Source organism: Macaca fascicularis, chromosome 13 (assembly GCF_037993035.2).
Source record: "Macaca fascicularis isolate 582-1 chromosome 13, T2T-MFA8v1.1".
In the NCBI taxonomy this organism is placed as follows: domain Eukaryota; kingdom Metazoa; phylum Chordata; class Mammalia; order Primates; family Cercopithecidae; genus Macaca; species Macaca fascicularis.
The window spans coordinates 60,029,615-60,051,515 of NC_088387.1; the positions used below are offsets into that span (position 1 = coordinate 60,029,615).

The following is a 21,901-nucleotide window of genomic DNA, read 5'->3' on the forward strand; positions in this document are numbered from 1 at the left end:
CCGCCTCCTCCCGACGCAGGCGCCGCTTTCTGGAAGGTTCGTGAAGGCAGTGAGGGCTTACCGTTATTACTCTGCGGCCGGCCAGAATCCGGGTCCATCCGTCCTTTCCGAGCCCACCCAGACCCAGCCGACTTTGCCATGCCTGAGAATGTGGCACCCCGGAGCGGGGCGCCTGCCGGGGCTGCCGGCGGCCGCGGAAAAGGCGCCTATCAGGACCGCGACAAGCCAGCCCAGATCCGCTTCAGCAACATTTCCGCCGCCAAAGGTATCACTCTCAGGGCCTGACCCGCGGGGCCGCGGGGCCGAGCTCTGCGCTCTCACCGTGGGCTTGAGCTGGTTTGGCTCTTTTCACGTTCTTTCGGGTGTTCCCCTCTTGTCCTCCCTGTGGAAGCAGCCCAGTGAAGGGATCCTTACTCCTGTTTTTCTGCCGATGATTGCCAACCCGGAGTATGGAGGCCTTTGAACTTGCCCCATTTTGCGTCTTAGTCTCCCATAGTTTTTCATCCTGCATTGTGCATCATTCATATTGGAGTCGAAAGCAGTTCAAAATGCCGAGGATTGCGTGCAGTCTTCCCGAGGGGTCTGACGCTTAAGGGCTGTCGCTTATCTGCTTATTGGAACTGGTAGAATGCACAGTATGTTTCAGCTTTCTTATTCTTATTTAAAGAGGTATTAAATAAACTTCACTTGGCACAGCTGTTGAGACGAATTGGGTGAACTCCGCGTCTAAATTGGGGCGAGGCTCATTGTACTGGGATGGATGTAGGAACCGACTTACGTGTCTTGTTTGAAATAGTTGCGGAAAGTTACGTTGATGTCGTCTCTGCATGTGCAGTGAAACACAGCCAAATCAAGAAACAATTATTTGGGTTTTTTTGTAGAAGAGTGTGGCACGCATTGGAAATCAGACCAGAGTTTCATTCTCTGCTTCCGTTACTTCATGTTTTAGTGACCTGTAACCTCTGTGCCAAAGATTTCTTACCTATAAAATTGAGGAGGAAATGTTTGCTTTTTAGAGTTAAGATTAAGAGAAATCGAGTTGAGATAGAAAACTCTGGAAGGAAAAGTCAGGACAGAGGTTTAGAGATCTTGCCCGAGTGTATATTGAGTATAGTATTTCTTTTGGGTTGAAGAATAGTATGTTTGCGGAAGAGGTGAGATTAGAAAGCTAGGTTGGGGCCAGATGTTAAACGCCTGGTGTCCTGGAAAGTATTTGACTTAATCTCCCCCAGCTATCGGATCATTTCTTTTTAACCAACGTGTAGGCTTGCTGTGAGGATTCAGTGAGAAAGCATGTAAAGACGCATGTACACCTTAAAAGTATTTGCAGTCATCAGCCCAAGTAACTGGGAATGTGATGGTGATTAGATAGGTAACCCTGAATGTAAGAAAAAGTAATCATTTCTAACTTGGGCCTAATGAGTTGAAAAGGTCAGAATGGCCAGATTTAGAATTCATTTGGAAGTTCAGGAGATAATGTACCTGGAAACGAAGGTTTGTAGGTTAATTGGGGACCATAGTTGAAGCTTACATTTATTAGATTAGGAACAGAATGTTGAAAGATAAATTTTGGTCCAGGCGGGGTGGCTCACATCTGTAATCCCAGCACTTTGGGAGGCTGAGGTGGGCGGATCACATGAGGTCAGGAGTTCAAGACCAACCTCACCAACATGGAGAAACCCTGTCTCTACTAAAAATACAAAATTAGCCGAGTGTGGTGGCATACGCCTGTAGTCTCAGCAACTGGGGAGGCTGAGGCGGGGGGAATCGCTTGAACCTGGAAGGCGGAGGTTGCCGTGAACCGACATCGCGCCGTTGCACTCCAGCCAGGGCGACGAGCGAAACTCTGTCTCAAAAAAGAAAAATTTGGGGGCCAAGAGAGTTTATAATATGGTTGATATTCAACAAACAAGATAAGTGGGAAATTGAGTAACCTTTGAAACAAAAGTGAACAGAACTGAAACAACAGAGGAGGGTGTGCATGTGGGAAGGAAAGGCCACCTAAATTATCTGTGAAGATGACCCGTTATATCTTGAACTCCTGGCCTCAAGTGATGGCCCACCTTGGCCTCACAAAGTGCTGGGATTTCAGGTGTGAGCCACCGTGCCCGGCCCCAGGGATGTTTTATAACATACTGATGATGACCAAAAGCCACCATGCCCGGCCCCAGGGATGTTTTTTAACATACTGATGATGACCAAAAGCTACGATTTGAGAGTTTTGGTTTTTGTTTGGTTTGTTGGATTGGTTTGTTGAGATGGAGTCTTGCTCTGTCCCCCAGGCTGGAGTGCAGTGGCGTGATCTCCGCTCACTGCAACCTCCGCCTCCTGGGTTCAAGCCATGCTCCTGCCTCAGCCTCCTGAGTAGCTGGGACTACAGATGTGCGCCGCCACACCCAGCTCATTTTTGTATTGTTAGTAGAGGCGGGGTTTCGCCATGTGGTCCAGGCTGGTCTTGAGCTCCTGACCACCTCAGCCTCCCGAAGCGCTGGGATTACAGGTGTGAGCCATGGCGCCTGGCCTTGTTGGATTTTTTTAAGAGTATCTTGCTCTATAGCATTTCCATTGTGGTTTGTTTTGCCCTTTTGGTGGTGTTAGTGTTAATTTTTGCTGTAGGCCACTTATATACCATGTTCACATTAGTGAACAAATGTCTTTACTCTCAGAGATTACACAGTAGACAGAGTAAACAAATAAGTGAATTATATATAAATTGAGCATTCCTAATTTGAAATACTCTAAAATTCAAAACGCTTCTGGTCCTAATCATTTTGGAAAAAGGATACTCATCCATCAGTATGTTAGATCTAGACAGTTCTGTTGCTGCTTGCCCTGTTTTAAGGAATGGAGGAAATAGCAATTCTCAGAGCTCCTAACTAGATTGTACCATTTTGACATCTGAAGGAAGATGAGATGAATCCTCAAAATGTATTCTGCCATAAGCTGATTACAAATATTAGGCCAGGCGCGGTAGCTCACACCTGTAATCCCAGCATTTTGGGAGGCCGAGGCAGGCAGATGGAGGTCAAAAGATCGAGACCATCCTGGCCAACATAGTGAAACCCCGTCTCTACTAAAAATACAAAAAAATAGCTGGGCGTGGTGGCAGCTACTCGAGAGGCTGAGGCAGGAGAATCACTTGAACTCAAGAGGCGGAGGTTGCAGTGAGCTGAGATCGCACCACTGCACTCTAGCCTTGTGACAGACAGAGTGAGACCCTGTCTCAAAATAATAATACTGTGTACGTTGACTAACAAAAAAGTGAAGCATCATACATTTAAAATAATTATTTTAATTACTCTGTTTCCAATAGATTATTTTTAGACAATGAATTTTCTTCTGTGGACACCGTGATTTGTTATGCACCATATCCTAATAAGAACACAATGATCATTTGCAAGGAAAAACCTCTCTTTAAGGAGTCTTGATTTCCCGTACCTCCAGCTATTCTGGGAGGCTGAGGTGGGAGGGTTGCTTGAGCCAAGGAGTTTGAGGCCACCCTGGGCAATATAGTAAGACCCTGTCTCTTAAAAAAAAAGTTCTAATTTCTTTTCTTTTCTTTTTTTTTTCCATCTGCAGCGGTTGCTGATGCTATTAGAACAAGCCTTGGACCAAAAGGAATGGATAAAATGGTAAAGAGTTGAGTCATTGAGTACTAATTGAGCACTGCTGTTCACACTGCAAGACCTTGATGGAGGGTTAGATGTGCTGTTTAAAAAGTAAAAGATGGGGCTGGGTGTGGTGGCTCACACCTGTAATCCCAGTACTTAGGGAGGCTGAGGGGTGAATCACCTGAGGTCAGGAGTTCAAGACCATCCTGACCAACATGGAGAAACCCTGTCTCTACTAAAAATGCAAAATTAGCCAGGCATGTTGGCTCATGCCCGTAATCCCAGCTCCTCGGGAGGCTGAGGCAGGAGAATTGCTTGAACCTGGGAGGCAGAGGTTGTGGTGAGCCGAGATTACGCCATTGCGCTGTAGCCTGGGCAATAAGAGCAAAACTCCGTCTCAAAAAATAAATAAATAAATAAAAATAGTAGAAAGTGAGTGAGGCACAGTGTATCATACCTGTAATCCTAGCACTTTGGGAGGCCGAGGTGGGTGGATCACAGGGTCAAGAGTTTGAGACCAGCCTGGCCAATATGGTGAAACCCAGTCTCTACTAAAAATACAAAAATTAGCCAGGCATGGTGGTGAGCACCTGTAGTCCCAGTTACTCAGGAGGTGGGAGGCTGAGGCAGGAGAATCACTTGAACCCAGGAGGCAGAGGTTGCAGTGAGCCGAGATTGCACAGCTGCACTCCAGCCTGGGTGACTGAGCAAGACTCCATCTCAAACCAAAACCAAAAAAATAGTAAAAAGTGTAGGGTACCTGGAGTTTAGAGGAAGGAGAGATTACTTTGGAGTCAACAGGACTAAACTATAATTCATACTTTGTTTAATGCTTTTTAAACGATGATACCCAATAGATACCCAAACATAGGTATCTATTATTTAGTTAAGTGGAAAGTATTATAAATCCAAGTGTTGGGACTTCAGTTTAGTATTCCTTATGGATGTAACTTTGTATTCTAATGTGGGTCTCTGGGGGTAAAACAATAATGGAGGATCATCTGGATGATACTACAGGTTATTCTCCTCTCTGGATGTTTGAAAATCTTTCCTTCCCAAAAATGCTGTTGTCCTTTTTGTAGGACAAAAAAAGAAAAAAGTTACTGTGTTGATTATAAGAATTGTGTTCACCGCATTGCATGGTACTCCTTTAGGGCATCCATGGTGGAAATCATGCTTCTGATTAATAAGAAATTATTAAAGATAGCAAGTGCTTCTTTATAATATTTTTCCTTTTTTTCTTTTTTGTGTGTCTGCGTTTCTTCACTTTTAGATTACCCTGCAACAAAGGCACTTTTTTCTTTTGTAAAGTTGGACTGTTGTGCGTATTCTTTTTTTTTTTTTTTTTTTTTGAGACGAAGTTTCGCCCTTGTTGTCCAGGCAATGGCATGATCTTGGCTCACCGCAACCCCCGCCTCCCAGGTTCAAGCGATTCTCCTGCCTCAGCCTCCCTAGTAGCTGGAATTATAGGCATGTGCCACTACGCCCGGCTAATTCTGTATTTTCAGTAGAGATGGGGTTTCTCCATGGGTCAGACTGGTCTTGAACTCTCCACTTCAGGTGATCAGCTTGCCTCGGCCTCCCAAAGTTCTGGGATTACAGGCATGAGCCATCGTGCCCAGCCTGTTATTGCACATTCTTAAATTATTATGCTAATGTAAGGGAAGATAATTTAAAATTCAGTACTTTGCAAACGGAAATTAACTTCTCTATTTTGAAATATAAAAGTTTAATGAAACTGTTAAGGTGTCATACTGAAATACAACTTTAAAATTTTCTAGATTCAAGATGGAAAAGGTGATGTAACCATTACAAATGATGGTGCTACCATTCTGAAACAAATGCAAGTGTTACATCCAGCAGCCAGAATGGTAAGTATAATTTTAGGTGAGTCTTTTTTTTTTTTTTGAGACGGAGTCTTGCTCTGTCACCCAGGCTGGAATGCCATGGTGCAGTCTCGACCCACTGCGGCCTCCACCTCCTGAATTCAAGCAGTTCTCCTGCCTTAGCCTGCTGAGTAGCTGGGATTACAGGTATGCACCACCACGCCTGGCTAGTTTTTATATTTTTAGTAGAGACGGGTTTCGCCATGTTGGTCAGGCTGGTCTCAAATTCCTGACCTTATGATCCACCTGCTTCGGCCTCCCACGTGCTGGGATTATAGGCATGAGCCACTGTGCCTGGCTAGGTGAGTCTTTTTTAAGTGTATTTGATATTTGGTAAACAGTTAAATTTATTTATTTGATCACGTATTTAAGCACAATGAACACTTTTTGTGCTAAACAGGCATATTTTTAGGATACTTTTTTTTTTTTTTTTTGAGACGGAGTCTTGCTCTGTCGCCCAGGCTGGGGTGCAGTGGCCGGATCTCAGCTCACTGCAAGCTCCGCCTCCCAGGTTTACGCCTTGTGCCTAACATTGTGCTTTTTGATGTGAGGTGATGATAAAACACAAATCAAGCCAGGCATGGTGGTGCATACCTTTAGTCCCAGCCACTCCTTAGGCTGACATGGGAGGATTGTTGGAGCTCAAGAGTTTGTGGCTGCAGTGAGCTATAATCACACCACCACACTCCATTCTGGGTGACAGAGTGAAACCCCAGGAAAAAAAAAAAACAGCTGGGCACAGTGGCTCACACCTGTAATCCTGGCACTTTGGGAAGCCAAGGTGGGAGGATTGCTTGAGCTCAGGAGTTTGAGACCAGCTTGGCCAACATGGTGAGACCTTGTCTCTACTGAAAACACAAAAAATAATACCTGGGTGTGGTGGTGTGCACCTGTGGTCTCAGCTACTTGGGAGGCTGAGGTGGGAGAATCACTTGAGTCCAGGGGCAGAGGTTGTAGTGAGCTGTGATTGGGCCACTGCACTCCAGCCTGGATGACAAAGTGAGACCCTGTCTCAAAAAAAAAAAAAAACACAAGTCACCTTATACTTGTCCATGGAAATGAGTATTTTTCCTCTCAAATGATTATTGTGTTCTTATTAGAATATGGTGCATAACAGTTCACATGTCCACAGAAGAAAATGCATTGTCTAAAAATAATCTGCTGGAAACAGTAATTATTTTACTACTTTTTTTTTTTTTTTTTTTGAGACAGAGTCTCGCTCTGTCGCCCAGGCTGGAGTGCAGTGGCCGGATCTCAGCTCACCGCAAGCTCCGCCTCCCGGGTTTACGCCATTCTCCTGCCTCAGCCTCCTGAGCAGCTGGGACTACAGGCGCCTGCCACCTCGCCCGGCTAGTTTTTTTTTTTGTATTTTTTAGTAGAGACGGGGTTTCACCGTGTTAGCCAGGATGGTCTCGATCTCCTGACCTCGTGATCCGCCCGTCTCGGCCTCCCAAAGTGCTGGGATTACAGGCTTGAGCCACCGCGCCCGGCCCTATTTTACTTGTTTTACCTTATACTTGTCCATGGAAACTTGGCATACACTTGAGGAATGAGGAGATTAAAAACATAAACCTGTTGTCAAGTCATATGAGCAAAAACAAATGCATTAGAAATAAACTTCTATCAGGCTGGGCGTAGTGGCTCATGCCTGGGATCCCAGCACTTTGGGAGGCTGAGGCAGGTGGATCACCTGAGGTCAGGAGTTCGACACCAACCTGGCCAACATCATGAAACCCCATCTCTACTAAAAATAAAAAAATTAGCTGGGCATGCTGGTGCATGCCTTTAATTTCAGCTACTTGGGAGGCAGAGAGAGGAGAATTGCTTGAACTCGGGAGTTAGAGGTTACAGTGAGCCGAGATCGTGCCACTTGACTCCAGCTTGGGTGACAGTAAAATTCCATCTCAAAAAAAAAAAGAAACTTCTATCAAAAAAATCCCTTTGAGTTATGTAAAGATGGCTTTTAAAAAACTTTTTTTTTTTTAACAAAGATACTGATCGAATTTATGTATAATAGAAACAACCTGGAATAGGCAAAATATCCAATGATAGGAAAATGTTTAAACAAATAGTATACCCCAGCATGTTAATCGAACAGCCATTAAAAATTGTTCATGAAGATTTTTGTAATGAGGAAAAACACTAATGAAACATTACATGAAAAACAAAAGATAAAATTATATACTGTGAGCTTACTTAAAAAATAGGAAATGATTGGAAATAAACCAACATACTACATACAAATACTAATGGTCTTTGCTTCAAAAATATTCAGTTGACATATTTTAATTTCTTCTTTCTGTATTTTCCAAATTTTGTATAATTACCACATACTATTTTACAACAAAAAAATTTTGTTATCCAGAAGTGACAAGTCTATATGTAATACTGCTATTAAAATGTTGAAAAAAAATGATAATTTATTATAGGAAAATAAGCATCTTATTTGGAACATAAAATAAAGCATTGTTAAATAAAACAAAACTTCACTGCTACGTGAAGTTTTGCTGTTTTCTTGGATGGTCCTGAGGCTTCATACGTTGTGCCATCCACCAATTACGAAAAGATGGCTTTTTAATGAATCAGATTATACTTATAAGGGGTCTATTCAAATAAACTTGGCAGAAGACTCTTAAGTTGATACTCTGAGGCTGGGAATGGTGATTCATGCTTCTAATCTCAGCACTTTGGGAGACTGAAGCAGGAGGATTGTTTGAGCCCAGGAGTTCGAGAGCATTCTAGGCAACATAATGGGACCCCACCTCTGTAGAAAACAAAACAAAAAACAAAACTTTTTTTAAAAAGTAGCCACATGTATTAGTATGCACCTATAGCCCCAGCTACTTGGGAGACTGAAACAGAAGGCTCTCTTGAGCCCAGGAGGTGGAGGCTGTAGTAGGCCATGATCACACTGCTGTACTCCAGCCTGGATGACAGAGTGAGACCCTGTCTCAAAAAAAAAAAAAAAAAACAAAAACAAAAAAACATACTCTAGTCTCTCTCATCTGGAATGCCCCATTTCTTAGCTTCCGAGTCTATAGAGTACCTATGATACATTTTTGCTTTCTGATTAGAACCTTTGAGTAGCAGGGCAGGGGGAGATGACAACCCACAATCTGAACTGGAGATCATCTATTAGTCTTTAATTTTAAATGAAACCCAAGGTAGACAACAAATCAGAAATCAGGAATCATGTTGAATCCACAAATTCTGTTTGTGACACTGGTGTGATTACTTGAATTAGGTGTTACTGGGTTCTCTCATTTCTCATTGAGCAACTTGGCATTTTCTGTTCACTTAGCTGGTGGAGCTGTCTAAGGCTCAAGATATAGAAGCAGGGGATGGCACCACATCAGTAGTCATCATTGCTGGCTCCCTCTTAGATTCGTGTACCAAGCTTCTTCAGAAAGGTGGGTAGGATGTACTTTATTACTGAATAAAGAAAAGTTTAAAAGAACAAACTTTAGGAAAAGCCAAGTTATTCATAAGTAATACAGGATTTAAGATTTAATTTGGGATAACTAATCTTTTTACCAAGAATTTTTTAGGCCGGGCGCGGTGGCTCAAGCCTGTAATCCCAGCACTTTGGGAGGCCGAGACAGGCGGATCACGAGGTCAGGAGATCGAGACCATCCTGGTTAACACGGTGAAACCCCGTCTCTACTAAAAAATACAAAAAATTAGCCGGGCGTGGTGGTGGGCGCCTGTAGTCCCAGCTACTCAGGAGGCTGAGGCAGGAGAATGGCGTAAACCCAGGGGGCGGAGCTTGCAGTGAGCTGAGATCCGGCCACTGCACTCCAGCCCGGGCGACAGAGCAAGACTCTGTCTCAAAAAAAAAAAAAAAAAAAAAAAACCAAGAATTTTTTAAAGTTTTAGATTTTGCTATATTTATAATAGAAATTAGAAGAAATTTTCCTTTGGCTGCTGCTATTTGCTGGGCTCCTTTTTGAATGGAACTCAATTGTTCAAAAATGAGTGGTAGAGGCCGGACATGGTGGCTCATGCCTGTAATCCCAGCACTTTAGGAGACCGAGGTGGGTGGATCCCCTGAGGTCAGGAGTTCAAGACCAGCCTGACCAACATAGTGAAACCCTGTCTCTACTAAATACAAAAAATTAGCCAGGCATGGTGGCACATGCCTGTAATCCCAGCTAAGGCAAGAGAATCGCTTGAACCCAGGAGGCGGAGGTTGCAGTGAGCCAGGATCATGCCATCGCACTCCAGCCTGGGCAACAAGAGTGAACTCCGTCTCAAAAAAAAAAAAAAAATGAGTGGTAGAAATATTACTAATCTTAGACTCTTATACAAGTAAGAAGATTTGGGAGAGAAAGTCAGGATTGTCCTTGCTTTAGTAAATGGTATTTAATTATAGTAGTGACTCTCCAATCACTTACTCTACTTATTATGTAGATTTGTGATATTTTTAAAAGTATCGGCCAGGTATGGTGACCTTGTAATCCCCGGCACTTTGGGAGGTTGAGGCTGGCAGATCAATTGAGCCCAAAGAGTTGAGACCAGACTGGGCAACATGGCAAAACCCTGTCTCCACTGAAAAAAAAAAAAGCCAGGTGTGGTGGCATGTGTCAGTAGTCCCAGCTACTCAGGAGGCTAAGGTGGGAGGATCACTTGAGCCTGGGAGGTTGAGGCTATAGTGAGCTAAGATCAGGCCGCTGCACTCCAGCCTGGGTGACCGAGTGAGACCCTGTCTCACAAAAAAAAAAAAGTGTAAAATTTGGCTTTAGTCTTAAGTATTAATAAGTATGTAATCTATTTTAAATTGGATGGAAGTAAATTATTAGTCATTGTTAGCAGGTTACTGAAGCCACTATTAAGAATAGTTAAATTTGTGCTTGCTTTGACATTAATGAATAGAAAATTTTTAAGTCATGTCAAATGTGTAGTTTGCCTGTTACAATTAAATAACTAGACTTTCACAAATGACAGGAATTCATCCAACCATCATTTCTGAGTCATTCCAGAAGGCCCTGGAAAAGGGCATTGAAATCTTGACTGACATGTCGCGACCTGTGGAACTGAGTGACAGAGAAACTTTGTTAAATAGTGCAACCACTTCACTGAACTCAAAGGTGAGGCAAGCACTAACAGATAGTTGTCAAATTAATGTGTGTTACTCTGTGATTCTTGATGCTATACAGTACATAAATAGTAAGTTTCAAGAGTGATTAGGTAACTGTTATAATCTGTGTAATTGAATTGATTTAAGATTAAGAGAGGAAACGAGCCATAAGGCTAACAAAGGAGTTGGAATATTTAATATATACTATATCCATATCCACTTTTCTATTTAATGCATTGTAACAGTGTTTTGGTAAAGCTAGATATTTTAATTTGCCTATAAGAAACCTTTTCCTCTGCCAAATCAAAGACTGCCATAGGTCTCTGGCAGTATAGCTAATTTTTATTGAATACTTTATATGGTGGGCATTGTGATAAGCTTTTTACATTTATTATCCTCTTCAAGGCCCTCAGTCATATCCCGATTTTATAGATGAAGAGAGTAGATCTAGAGAAGTAACTTATCCAAGGACCGCTAACAGAAAGAGCTGAGATTTGAACCCAGGACAGGCTACTTATCGTGGTCCACCCCTTAACTAATACATATGCTGCTTTTCTTATTTACCAAGCTTAAAGCAGTGTTGTACTTCTAAGTTTCTGTGGAATTCATGTCACTTGTTTTCTGTAATGTCCTGTGTTTGTCCCGTCCATCCCCTAATCCTTTTTCCTTTTAAAAATCAGTATTAAGTCCATACATTGATTTTGTTTGAGTGTTAGATGGTGTTAGGGACACTAAGTGATACTGTTGGATGTCCCCAGAACTGATATAGATAGTATAGCTAAATGGTTACAAGCACTAGTCATTGAGTCTAGACTGCTTGTGTTTGTTCAATGCTGACTTCACCACTTAACTACGCTGTTAGTTTGGCCAAAATGACTTGACCTCTTGGCTTCAGTTTCTCCATCTGAAGATTGAATGAGTTAATATGTAAAGTTCTGAGACCACTACCTGGCATGTGTTAAGTGATTGATAAATGTTAGCAATTTTTATCAACCCCTCATCAGGAATGTACATACATAACATTGATGCCTCATCACACATTGATTTTAGAAGGAAATATTCACGTAAAATTAAATTTATGCTTTTTGGATTTCCTGTAAAACTTTGATATTGTACAGTCCTAGCTATTATATTAATAAAAGAAAAAAGCAAGCATACATGTTTTTATTTTGTGCCCCTGGTGACAACCTGAATGGAAAAGACAGTTTATGGACTGTCTTCTTGAGGGTGTTTCGCACACACACCCTACTGCAAAAATTATTAGAGCCCTTCTTAAGTATATTTGTCATTGAAAAATTAGGACTTTTTCTACTATGAAGGTAACTTTTTTTTTTTTTTTAATAATTCTAGGTTGTTTCTCAGTATTCAAGTCTGCTTTCTCCAATGAGTGTAAATGCAGTGATGAAAGTGATTGACCCAGCCACAGCCACCAGTGTAGATCTTAGAGATATTAAAATAGTTAAGAAGCTTGGGTAAGCATCTCTAATTGCAACTTGAAAAAAAATTTGAAAATGAGCATAAGATTGCCAAAAATAAATAAGTTACAAACACCTAGATGAACGTCACAAAGCTCTCTTTTTTCTTTTTGGTTTTGTTTTCATGAGAACTTGTATTAGTAAGTGGATCTCAAGATTTTGTTTATATTACTTTATGATAATAAGACAGCAGTGGATCAAAGAGATCCAGTAATGGGGCAATAGTAAGTGTGAGGCTGAATCACATTTTATTGGACTGATGACTTTTAATCTGTTAACAGTCTATTAAATGTACAGATGTCCACTCCCTCTTAACTACACCTCTTTGTTTTTTTCTTAGTGGGACAATTGATGACTGTGAGTTGGTGGAAGGGCTGGTTCTCACCCAAAAAGTATCAAATTCTGGCATAACCAGAGTTGAAAAGGCCAAGATTGGGCTTATTCAGTTTTGCTTATCTGCTCCCAAAACAGATGTAAGTAGAATCCAAATGAAATTGGTTCTGTGTTTAACTTTTTAATAACTCAGGCATTTCTTTATTAAAAATAGAAAATACTTCTAGTGATTTAAAGCATAGATCTCAAAAGAATTACTAGAATTGAGACAAAAATAGAAATTGTTGGTGCTACAAGTGACAAGTCTACATCCTCAATTTGGATATTGAAATTGAGAACTAGCTGATTGCAGCGATGCCTGTAGTCCCAGCTCCTCGGGAAATTTAAGCAGAAAAATTGCTTGAACCTAGGAGTTTGAGGCTGCAGTGTGCTATTCCATCACCTGTGAATAGTCCCTGCACTCCACTCCAGCCTGGGCAACATAGTGGGACCCCATCTTTTCATCATTGTTAATTTGCAAATTCACACAGATTAGAGAGGGACTCCATCTTTGAGAAACAACTAGGATACCCATTTTATATTTTTTGGTTATAAAAAATGTACCTGCAAAAAAGTAAGATGCCATTGTATTTAGTTTAAAGTAAGACTGAAATTTGGGGTATGTATCTTATCCAGACTCTTTTCTATGCATGTCTGTATAATTTATTGCTTGGTATAGTTTTGGTTGAATTTATACAGTACATAGTATTTTCACTTAAAATTCTACTTTTAAAGTTAAAATATCTTACAATGCAAATTATGATGTTTTTTCTAAACAGATGGATAATCAAATAGTGGTTTCTGACTATGCCCAGATGGACCGAGTGCTGCGAGAAGAGAGAGCCTATATTTTAAATTTAGTGAAGCAAATTAAAAAAACAGGATGTAATGTCCTTCTCATACAGAAGTCTATTCTAAGGTGTGGGACTATTTATTTTGTTCATCCCTTAATAATTTTGAATCTCCACTAGCAGTTTATTTTTTCTGATAAAATATTTGGTTTAATCACTTACTCTAAATTCGTATTTTTTAAGGGACAACTCTTAGGTGAAACGAAATAGAGAATTTTTGTTTTAAAAGCACAGAGATAAAATGTTAGGCCTCAATATTGTACCATCATTTGCTCAGACCAAGGGAAACAAATGGTATAAGTTCGGTTAAGATGTCTAGGAAAAGCACTTTAAAGAAATATATGATTTGTAAATTTAAAACAATAAAGGTATAATTTTGTTTTTTTGTGTTTTGTTTGTTTGAGACAGAGTCTGGCCTGTGGCCCAGGCTGGAGTGCAGTGGCGCGGTGTCGGCTCACTGCAAGCTCCGCCTCCCAAGTTCATGCCATTCTCCTGCCTCAGCCTCCAGAGTAGCTGGGACTACAGGTGCCCGCCACCACACCCGGCTATTTTTTTTGTATTTTTTTAGTAGAGACAGGGTTTCACCATGTTAGCCAGGGTGATGTCGATCTCCTGACCTCATGATCTGCCCACCTCGGCCTCCCAAAGTGCTGGAATTACAGGCGTGAGCCACCATGCCCAGCCTCTAATAGCAATTTTTATAGAAACATTTGAGTTGGGTAAACCACCAGAAATCTGTATTTTAACTGGAGTTTTGCTCTTGTTGCCCAGGCTGGAATGCAATGGTGCAGTCTTGGCTCACTGCAACCTCCGCCTCCTGGGTTCAAGCAAGTCTCCTGCCTCAGCCTCCCGAGTATTTGGGATTACAGGCATGCGCCACCACACCCGACTAATTTTCTTTTTTTTTTTTTTTTTTTTTTTTTTTTGAGACAGAGTCTCGCTCTGTCGCCCGGGCTGGAGTGCAGTGGCTGGATCTCAGCTCACTGCAAGCTCCGCCTCCCGGGTTTACGCCATTCTCCTGCCTCAGCCTCCCGAAGAATTTTGTATTTTTAGTAGAGACGGGGTTTCTCTGTTAGTCAGGCTGGTCTCAAACTCCCAACTTCAGGTGATCCACCAGCCTCGGCCTCCCAAAGTGCTGGGATTACAGGCATGAGCCACCACGCCCGGCTCTATCCTCCCTTTTAAATGTGGGATATATAATGTTTCCTAGACCAAGGTCCTAAACATCAAGCCTTGTTCTTTTAAAAACCAAGTTTGTTGCAGAATTAATTACCTGGTTAAAAGTGGAATTTATTTAAAGGTCTGTGCAATTGCTTGCCTTGTCACGGGCATGTGCCACCATGCCTGGCTAATTTTTGTCTTTTTAGTGGAGACGAGGTTTTACCATGTTGGTCAGGCTGGTCTTGAACTCCAGACCTCGTGATCCACCTGCGTTGGCTTCCCAAAGTGCTGGCATTACAGACGTGAGCCACTGTGCCTGGCCAGTATTTTTTCCTAATAGACACATTCCTATTTATTAATATGCCAGAATGTACTGTGGGTGTTCATTTTATATAGTCTTTGATTGAAGACTCAGAAGACTTGGTTCTAATCCCAATCATATAATAGCTACTGACCTTGAGTAAATTGCCCCCCAATATACAAATTATACAGATGAGCAAATTGCCTATACAGTTTGCTCATCTGTATAATAGGGATAGTAGTAATATCTACCTTTCTAGTATCACAGAGTTGTTAGATTATTCACAGTTCATGGGGAAGTGTAAATTTGTGGAGTCTGATTAATACTTCCAAATTCATGAAGTATTAATAAGCTTTAATTTACCAGGATGTGCTCATTTTTTAAGAAAAATGAGGTCAGGCACTGTGGCTCACACCTGTAATCCCAGCACTTTGTGGGGCTGAGGTGGGAGGATCTCTTGAGCCCTGAGTTCGAGACCGGCCTGGGCAACATAGGGAGACCATGTCTCTATTAAATAAATGGGCCAGGTGTGGTGGCTTATGCCTGTAATCCCAGCACTTTAGGAGACCAAGGCACGTGAATCATCTGAAGTCAGGAGTTTGAGACCAGCCTGGCCAACACGGTAAAACCCCATCTCTACTAAAAATACAAAAATTAGCCAGGTGTGGTGGCAGGAGCCTGTACACTCGGGAGACTGAGGCAGGAGAATCGCTTGAACCCAGGAGGTCGGGGCTGCAATGAGCTGAGATCGTGCCATTGCACGCCAGCCTGGGCAACAAGAGTGAAATTCCATCTCAAAAAAATATATATAAAAATAAATGGGCCGGGCGCGGTGGCTCAAGCCTGTAATCCCAGCACTTTGGGAGGCTGAGACGGGCGGATCACGAGTTCAGGAGATTGAGACCATCCTGGCTAACACGGTGAAACCCCGTCTCTACTAAAATACAAAAAAAATTAGCCGGGCGAGGTGGCGGGCGCCTGTACTCCCAGCTACTCGGGAGGCTGAGGCAGGAGAATGGCATGAACCCGGGAGGCGGGGCTTGCAGTGAGCTGAGATCCGGCCACTGCACTCCAGCCTGGGCAACACAGCCAGACTCCGTCTAAAAAAAAATAAATAAATAAATGGGGAAAAAATAGTGACCTAGTTATTTTGTGTATGTTATTAGTGTCACTGGAATTGTACTAAAATGTCCTTAGAACTGGAAATCTTAATTTTGACCTTATGAACTTAGTAAACTAAAGCATTTTTCTTCAGGAATAATGATTGGTCATTTAAGAAACAGTAATTAAAACCTTAAAGGCATTTGAAGAGCAAAATTTTTCTTTTAACCTAGCATTGACATAATCACTGATTTTGTATTTTAGAGATGCTCTTAGTGATCTTGCATTACACTTTTTGAACAAAATGAAGATTATGGTGATTAAGGATATTGAAAGAGAAGACATTGAATTTATTTGTAAGGTAAAACATCAACATCTGTATTTGTGGAAAATGTCTAATAATCAGATAAATGTTGCCTTAATTTGTGGATTTGACTTTTTTTTCCAGACAATTGGAACCAAGCCAGTTGCTCATATTGACCAATTTACTGCTGACATGCTGGGTTCTGCCGAGTTAGCTGAGGAGGTCAGTTTAAATGGTTCTGGCAAACTGCTCAAGGTAACAATATTACATTTAAATTTTTATTTGCTTAGTTTTCGGTGTGGGTTTTTTTTAACCCTTCAGATACTTAATTTGGAATTTGTTTACTGAAGATTACAGGTTGTGCCAGCCCTGGAAAAACAGTTACAATTGTTGTTCGTGGTTCTAACAAACTGGTGATTGAAGAAGCAGAGCGCTCCATTCATGATGCCCTATGTGTTATTCGTTGTTTAGTGAAGAAGAGGTAATGTCAGTGTTACATTATTAAGTAACGTTTTGAACATTAAAACTACTGTATTCTGTTTTTTAAGATATAAATAGTAAATTATTAAAAATTTCTGTTGGATAAAATAAGCTGAAAATATATTTGTGAATTTCAGGGCTCTTATTGCAGGAGGTGGTGCTCCAGAAATAGAGTTGGCCCTACGATTAACTGAATATTCACGAACACTGAGTGGTATGGAATCCTACTGCGTTCGTGCTTTTGCAGATGCTATGGAGGTCATTCCATCTACACTAGCTGAAAATGCCGGCCTGAATCCCATTTCTACAGTAACAGAACTAAGAAACCGGCATGCCCAGGGAGAAAAAACTTCAGGCATTAATGTCCGAAAGGTAATCATTTACTCTCTAATGTAGAAAATGTTGATTAGTATAAAATATTAAAAGCTTTGTAGTCATCTGTTGAATGGAAAGCTCTATAATGAAAAGCATAATCTTGGATTTAAATATGAGGCCTGCTGCAGGTTAATTAATCTATGCCATTGAGTGAAAAGGAAGGTGGTGACATCTTAGGGGGAAGTATTATTTGTTCACTAAATCTGCCACTTACTAACTTTTAGCAAGTTACTTAGTCTGGTCCTCAGTTTCCTCAGGTGTAAAAACAGAGATGATTAATAGTTCCCTCATAGGCCTGTTGTGAGAATTAAATGCATTTCTAGTTAACAAGCTCTTAGATAAATGCTTGGCATATACTAAGACTATAAAAAATCATTGCTCTAGTTAGCATGAGCTAGTGTAGTTGTGTAAGGTAATCACATAGTAATAATACCGCTTTTTTTATTGATGTTTTGTTGAGACAAATAATAAACACATGATGGGAAAGAACTGACAATCCAACATTATACTTTCTGTATGGTACAGAACTCCAAAGGATGGAACTGTCTGTTTAGGGAAGGCTTTATGAAGATTCATTTTTGGTTGGTAGGGGATGAGGAAAAACAGATGGGTAAGCAGTGGTTGTACAGGTGAGAAGGACCAAGTAGTTCTTCACCTGTGTAGAGCTGGGATTATATATTAAAGATAATAGTGGGCTTTAAGGTTGGAAAGATCAGATAAAAGCTATTAATAGGCTGGACGTGGTGGCTCACGCCTGTAATCCCAGCTCTTTGGGAGGCTGAGGTGGGCACATCACCTGAGGGCAGGAGTTTGAGACCAGCCTGGCCAACATGGCGAAACCCCGTCTCTGCTAAAAATACAAAAATAAATTAGCCAGACAAAGTGGCAGGCTCCTTTATTCCCAGCTACACGGGAGGCTGAGTCAGGAGAATTGCTTGAACCAGGGAGGCAGAGGTTGCAGTGAGCCAACATCACACCATTACACTCCAGCCTGCACGACAGGACGAGACTCTGTCTCAAAAAAAAAAAAAAAAAAAAAAATTAATAGAATGAGGAGGCCCTTGATTATTGAGCCAGCCATTTTTTTTTTTCCTTCCCATAGTTGGGATCCACTAAAGTGTTTTTTGTTTGTTTTTTCTTTGGAGATGGAATCTTGGTCTGTTACCCAGGCTGGAGTGCAGTAGCACTGTCTCAGCTCACTGCAGCCTTCTCCCAGGGTCAAGCAATTCTCCTGCCTCAGCCTCCCGCATAGCTGGGACTACAGGCGTCTGCCACCACGCCGGGCTAATTTTTTTGTATTTTTTAGTAGAGATGGGGTTTCACTGTGTTGCCCAGGCTGGTTTTGAACTTCTGAGCCCAGGCAATTCTCCTGCCTCAGCCTTCCAAAGTGCTAGGATTATAGGCGTGAGCCATCGCGCGCGGCCTAAAGATTATGAGGCTAAGGACATGAATATTTTAAGAAGAGAAGACTGGAAGCAAGGATGCCTATTAGAGGCCATCAGGAGTAATCCTGGGATAAAGGGAAGTAGGATGGTTCAATGAAGAATTTAAGGTGGGAAATACGAGACTCTAGACCAGTGTTGGTCTACTTAAGAATTAAAATTCAGAGATGATTTCAACATTAAACAGACAATGTTTTGTTTGTTTTGTTTTTTTGAGACAGAGTCTCACTGTCACCCAGGCTGGAGTGCAGTGGCGCGCTCTTGGCTCACTGCACGCTCCGCCTCCTGGGTTCAAGCCATTCTCTTGCCTCAGCCTCCTGAGTAGCTGGGACTACAGGCGCTTGCCCCCACGCCTGGCTAATTTTTTGTATTTTTAGTAGAGACAGTGTTTCATTATGTTGGCCAGGATGGTCTCAATCTCCTGACCTCGTGATCTGCCTGCCTTGGTTTCCCAAAGTGCTGGAATTATAGGCGTGAGCCACTGCGCCTAACCAAGATACCGTAATTTTTAACTATGATCATAATTTTTAACTGTGATCATTTTGCTAATTTTGCCAACATTTAAAAATAAGTGGCAGGGTGCAGCGGGTCACACCTGTAATCCCAGCACTTTGGGAGGCCAAGGCAGGCTGATCATGAGATCAGGAGATCGAGACCGTCCTGGCTAACATGGTGAAACGCTCTCTCTACTAAAAATACAGAAAATTAGCCGGGCGTGGTGGTGGGCACCTATAGTCCCAGCTAGGCCGAGGCAGAATGGCGTGAACCCGGGAGGTGGAGCTTCCAGTGAGCCGAGATTGCGCTACTGCATTCCAGCCTGGGCAACAGAGCGAGACTCCAACTTAAAAAAAAAAAAAAAAAAAGTGATACTTAGAAGTTGTTTGTGAGTTAGGATTGGGTGACTATAGCATTAATTCAGTTTTTCCAAATTTTAGTTGAAATAACATCCTGCAGTGTAGAGAAGAGCTTAGTAGAGTATCATATTCTAATCTGCCTAGACAAAGGGAAAACTAGATTTAGGTCTTGAGGTACACTGGTAACCACATGGCTGCTGATGTTTATTATTAAAGACACTAAAAGCAACTTCTGCTGATTTGATTTGCAGGGTGGTATTTCCAACATTTTGGAGGAACTGGTTGTCCAGCCTCTGTTAGTGTCAGTCAGTGCTCTGACTCTTGCAACTGAAACTGTTCGGAGCATTCTGAAAATCGATGATGTGGTAAGTGTTTCCAGGTTGCACATTTTCTTAGGAGGTCAAAAAGGCATATATTTTTTAAAGGTTTTTTGTTGTTGTTTGGTTGGTTGGTTGGTTTTTTTGAGACAGAGTTTTGCTCTGTTGCCCAGGCTGGAGCACAGTGCCACGATCTTGGCTCACTACAACCTCCGCCTCTGGGATTCAAGTGATTCTCCTGTCTCAGCCTCCCGAGTAGCTGGGATTACAGGTGTGAGCCACCACGCTTGGCCATTGTTTTTTAAAGGTTTTGCTTTTTTTTTTTTTTTTTTTTTTTTTTGAGATGAAGTCTTGCTCTGTCGCCCAAGCTGGAGTGCAGTGGCACGATCTCGGCTCACTGCAACCTCTGCCTCCTGGGTTCAAGCAATTCTCCTGCCTCAGCCTCCCACCTCCCAAGTAGCTGGAATTATAGGCATGTGCCACCACACCTGGCTAATTTTTGTATTTTTAGTAGAGACGGGGTTTCACCATGTTGGTCAGGCTGGTCTTGAACTTCTGACCTTGTGATCCGCCTGCCTCGGCCTCCCAAAGTGCTGGGATTACAGGCATGAGCCACCGTGCCCGGCCAGTTTTTTACTTTTGATAAATGTTTGCTAGTCATCAAGGTGACAGCAGTTCTTAATACAGTTTTTCCTTTTATTAATTGCCTTAAACATTTTCCAGCCTTAAAATTCTGTCTGGTTTTGAAATCTAAGTTTTTCTCTTATCAGGTAAACACTCGATAATCTGGATAACTGACTAGCACCATTATGGTCACCAGTATTGCTGCTGGCGTGGAAGATGATCACCTTGGTGTTCCTTGTTTGGAAGATTATTTCCTCTGAATTTTTGGGCTTGGTCTTCCAGTTGGCATTTGCCTGAAGTTGTATTGAAACAATTTAATGAAAATATTAAATATTTGGTTTCAAAAGGCAGATTGATTTATCTTCTCCCAACATTCTGTTATTTCTGATACTTTTGAAAAACTAATAAAAGAAGCGTAAAACATAAGTTTACATGTTGAGGAAAAAGATGGCCCAGTATGCTCAACACTGATAAATGCTCATTGGCATTAAAAACTACCAACATGTAAATATATATATATGCTGTCTTAAAAGTGAATGATATTAGTGGCACCTCTCTGAACCTACTCTGGCTTGGGAGGCTGCCAAATTTAAAAAGAAATAATGTTACAGAAAGAAAATTGAAAAATGAAAGCCTCCTTTTATCCTATCCTAATCCCTTTTCCCAGTAATAATGACTGCTGTGTTGGATTCCTTCTGCAAATACAAGTGTATACATATATGTAGCAAATCTTACTTATACAAAAGGGATTCTTAATTAATGTCTTGTTTCATTGGTTTTAAACATCTTGATTGCCACTGTCCTGATCTAAGCAACAGTGTCATCTCACCATGAAGAGGTCAAATCTGTAACTAGTCTCTTCCCTTTAGCCACTTTCCCGTCTGTCTGTTTTGCACACATTGAAGTCTAGTGATTATTTTTTTAGAGAAAAGCTTGTCACCCAGGCTGGAGTGCAGTGGTATGATCATAGGTTACTGCAGCCTTGAACTCCTGGACTTGAGCTAAGAATAAAGAATCCTGCTTTATTCTTTTAAATAGCTACAGCTACAGGTGTGTGCCACCATCCCCCCGTTTTGTTTTGTTTTTTTCCAGAAGCAGGATCTCACTATGTTGCCCAGGCTGGTTTTGAATTCCTGGCCTCAAACAGTCCTGCCTTGGTCTTCTAAAGCCCTGGGATTAAAGGCACTTAGTCAAGCACTCCTTTTGTAAAAGCTTTCATGCCTTCGAGTAAAGGCTAGACCTTTTAAGGTGGATCACAAGTTTGGCCTACACAATCTGGTATTTCAGCTACCATCTCCTTGGGTATTTCACAAGGAGTGTCATGAAAGCAACTGGGCCCCTTTCTAGCATTGTGGAGAAAGAATTTCGACCAAACAGTCTGAAGCTCGTTTTGTATTCACAGAACTGGAATAGTTAACTAACTTGGTAAGTGTCTAATATTTTTAGATAAAGATTTCTGTACTATCTGGAATTCAGTATTTCAATTTATTCTTCCTTTTGATAATTAAGAATGTGTGAAAAATGTTAATTCTAGCTGCCATAAAATAGTTGAATCAGGTATACCTTAAAATCGTAAGTCAAAATACTTACCTAATCCATATTTAAACATTTGTCACTCAGCATAAGATGTTTTTCAGTGGCAGTGCCTTGCCATGTTGCCTTGGCAGGAG

General features: G+C 41.6%; 1 protein-coding gene across 2 annotated transcripts; it reads left to right on the forward strand.

Annotated features, from left to right (window-relative positions):
* Nucleotides 1-24: 24 nt before the first annotated feature.
* Nucleotides 25-20,581, forward strand: CCT4 (chaperonin containing TCP1 subunit 4). Of its 2 annotated transcripts, XM_045369208.2 has the most exons (14): nt 25-265; nt 3,580-3,632; nt 5,393-5,482; nt 8,799-8,907; nt 10,442-10,584; nt 11,925-12,046; nt 12,390-12,522; nt 13,201-13,340; nt 16,100-16,196; nt 16,284-16,394; nt 16,490-16,620; nt 16,757-16,991; nt 19,542-19,655; nt 20,378-20,581. In XM_045369208.2, the coding sequence occupies exons 1-14, from the start codon at nt 139-141 to the stop codon at nt 20,390-20,392; spliced, it is 1,620 nt and encodes a 539-aa protein (XP_045225143.1). In that variant the 5' UTR covers nt 25-138; the 3' UTR covers nt 20,393-20,581. The 2 variants fall into 2 exon arrangements, with proteins under 2 accessions (XP_045225143.1, XP_065383619.1); XM_065527547.1 differs by lacking the exon at nt 5,393-5,482.
* The last annotated feature ends 1,320 nt before the right edge of the window (nt 20,582-21,901 follow it).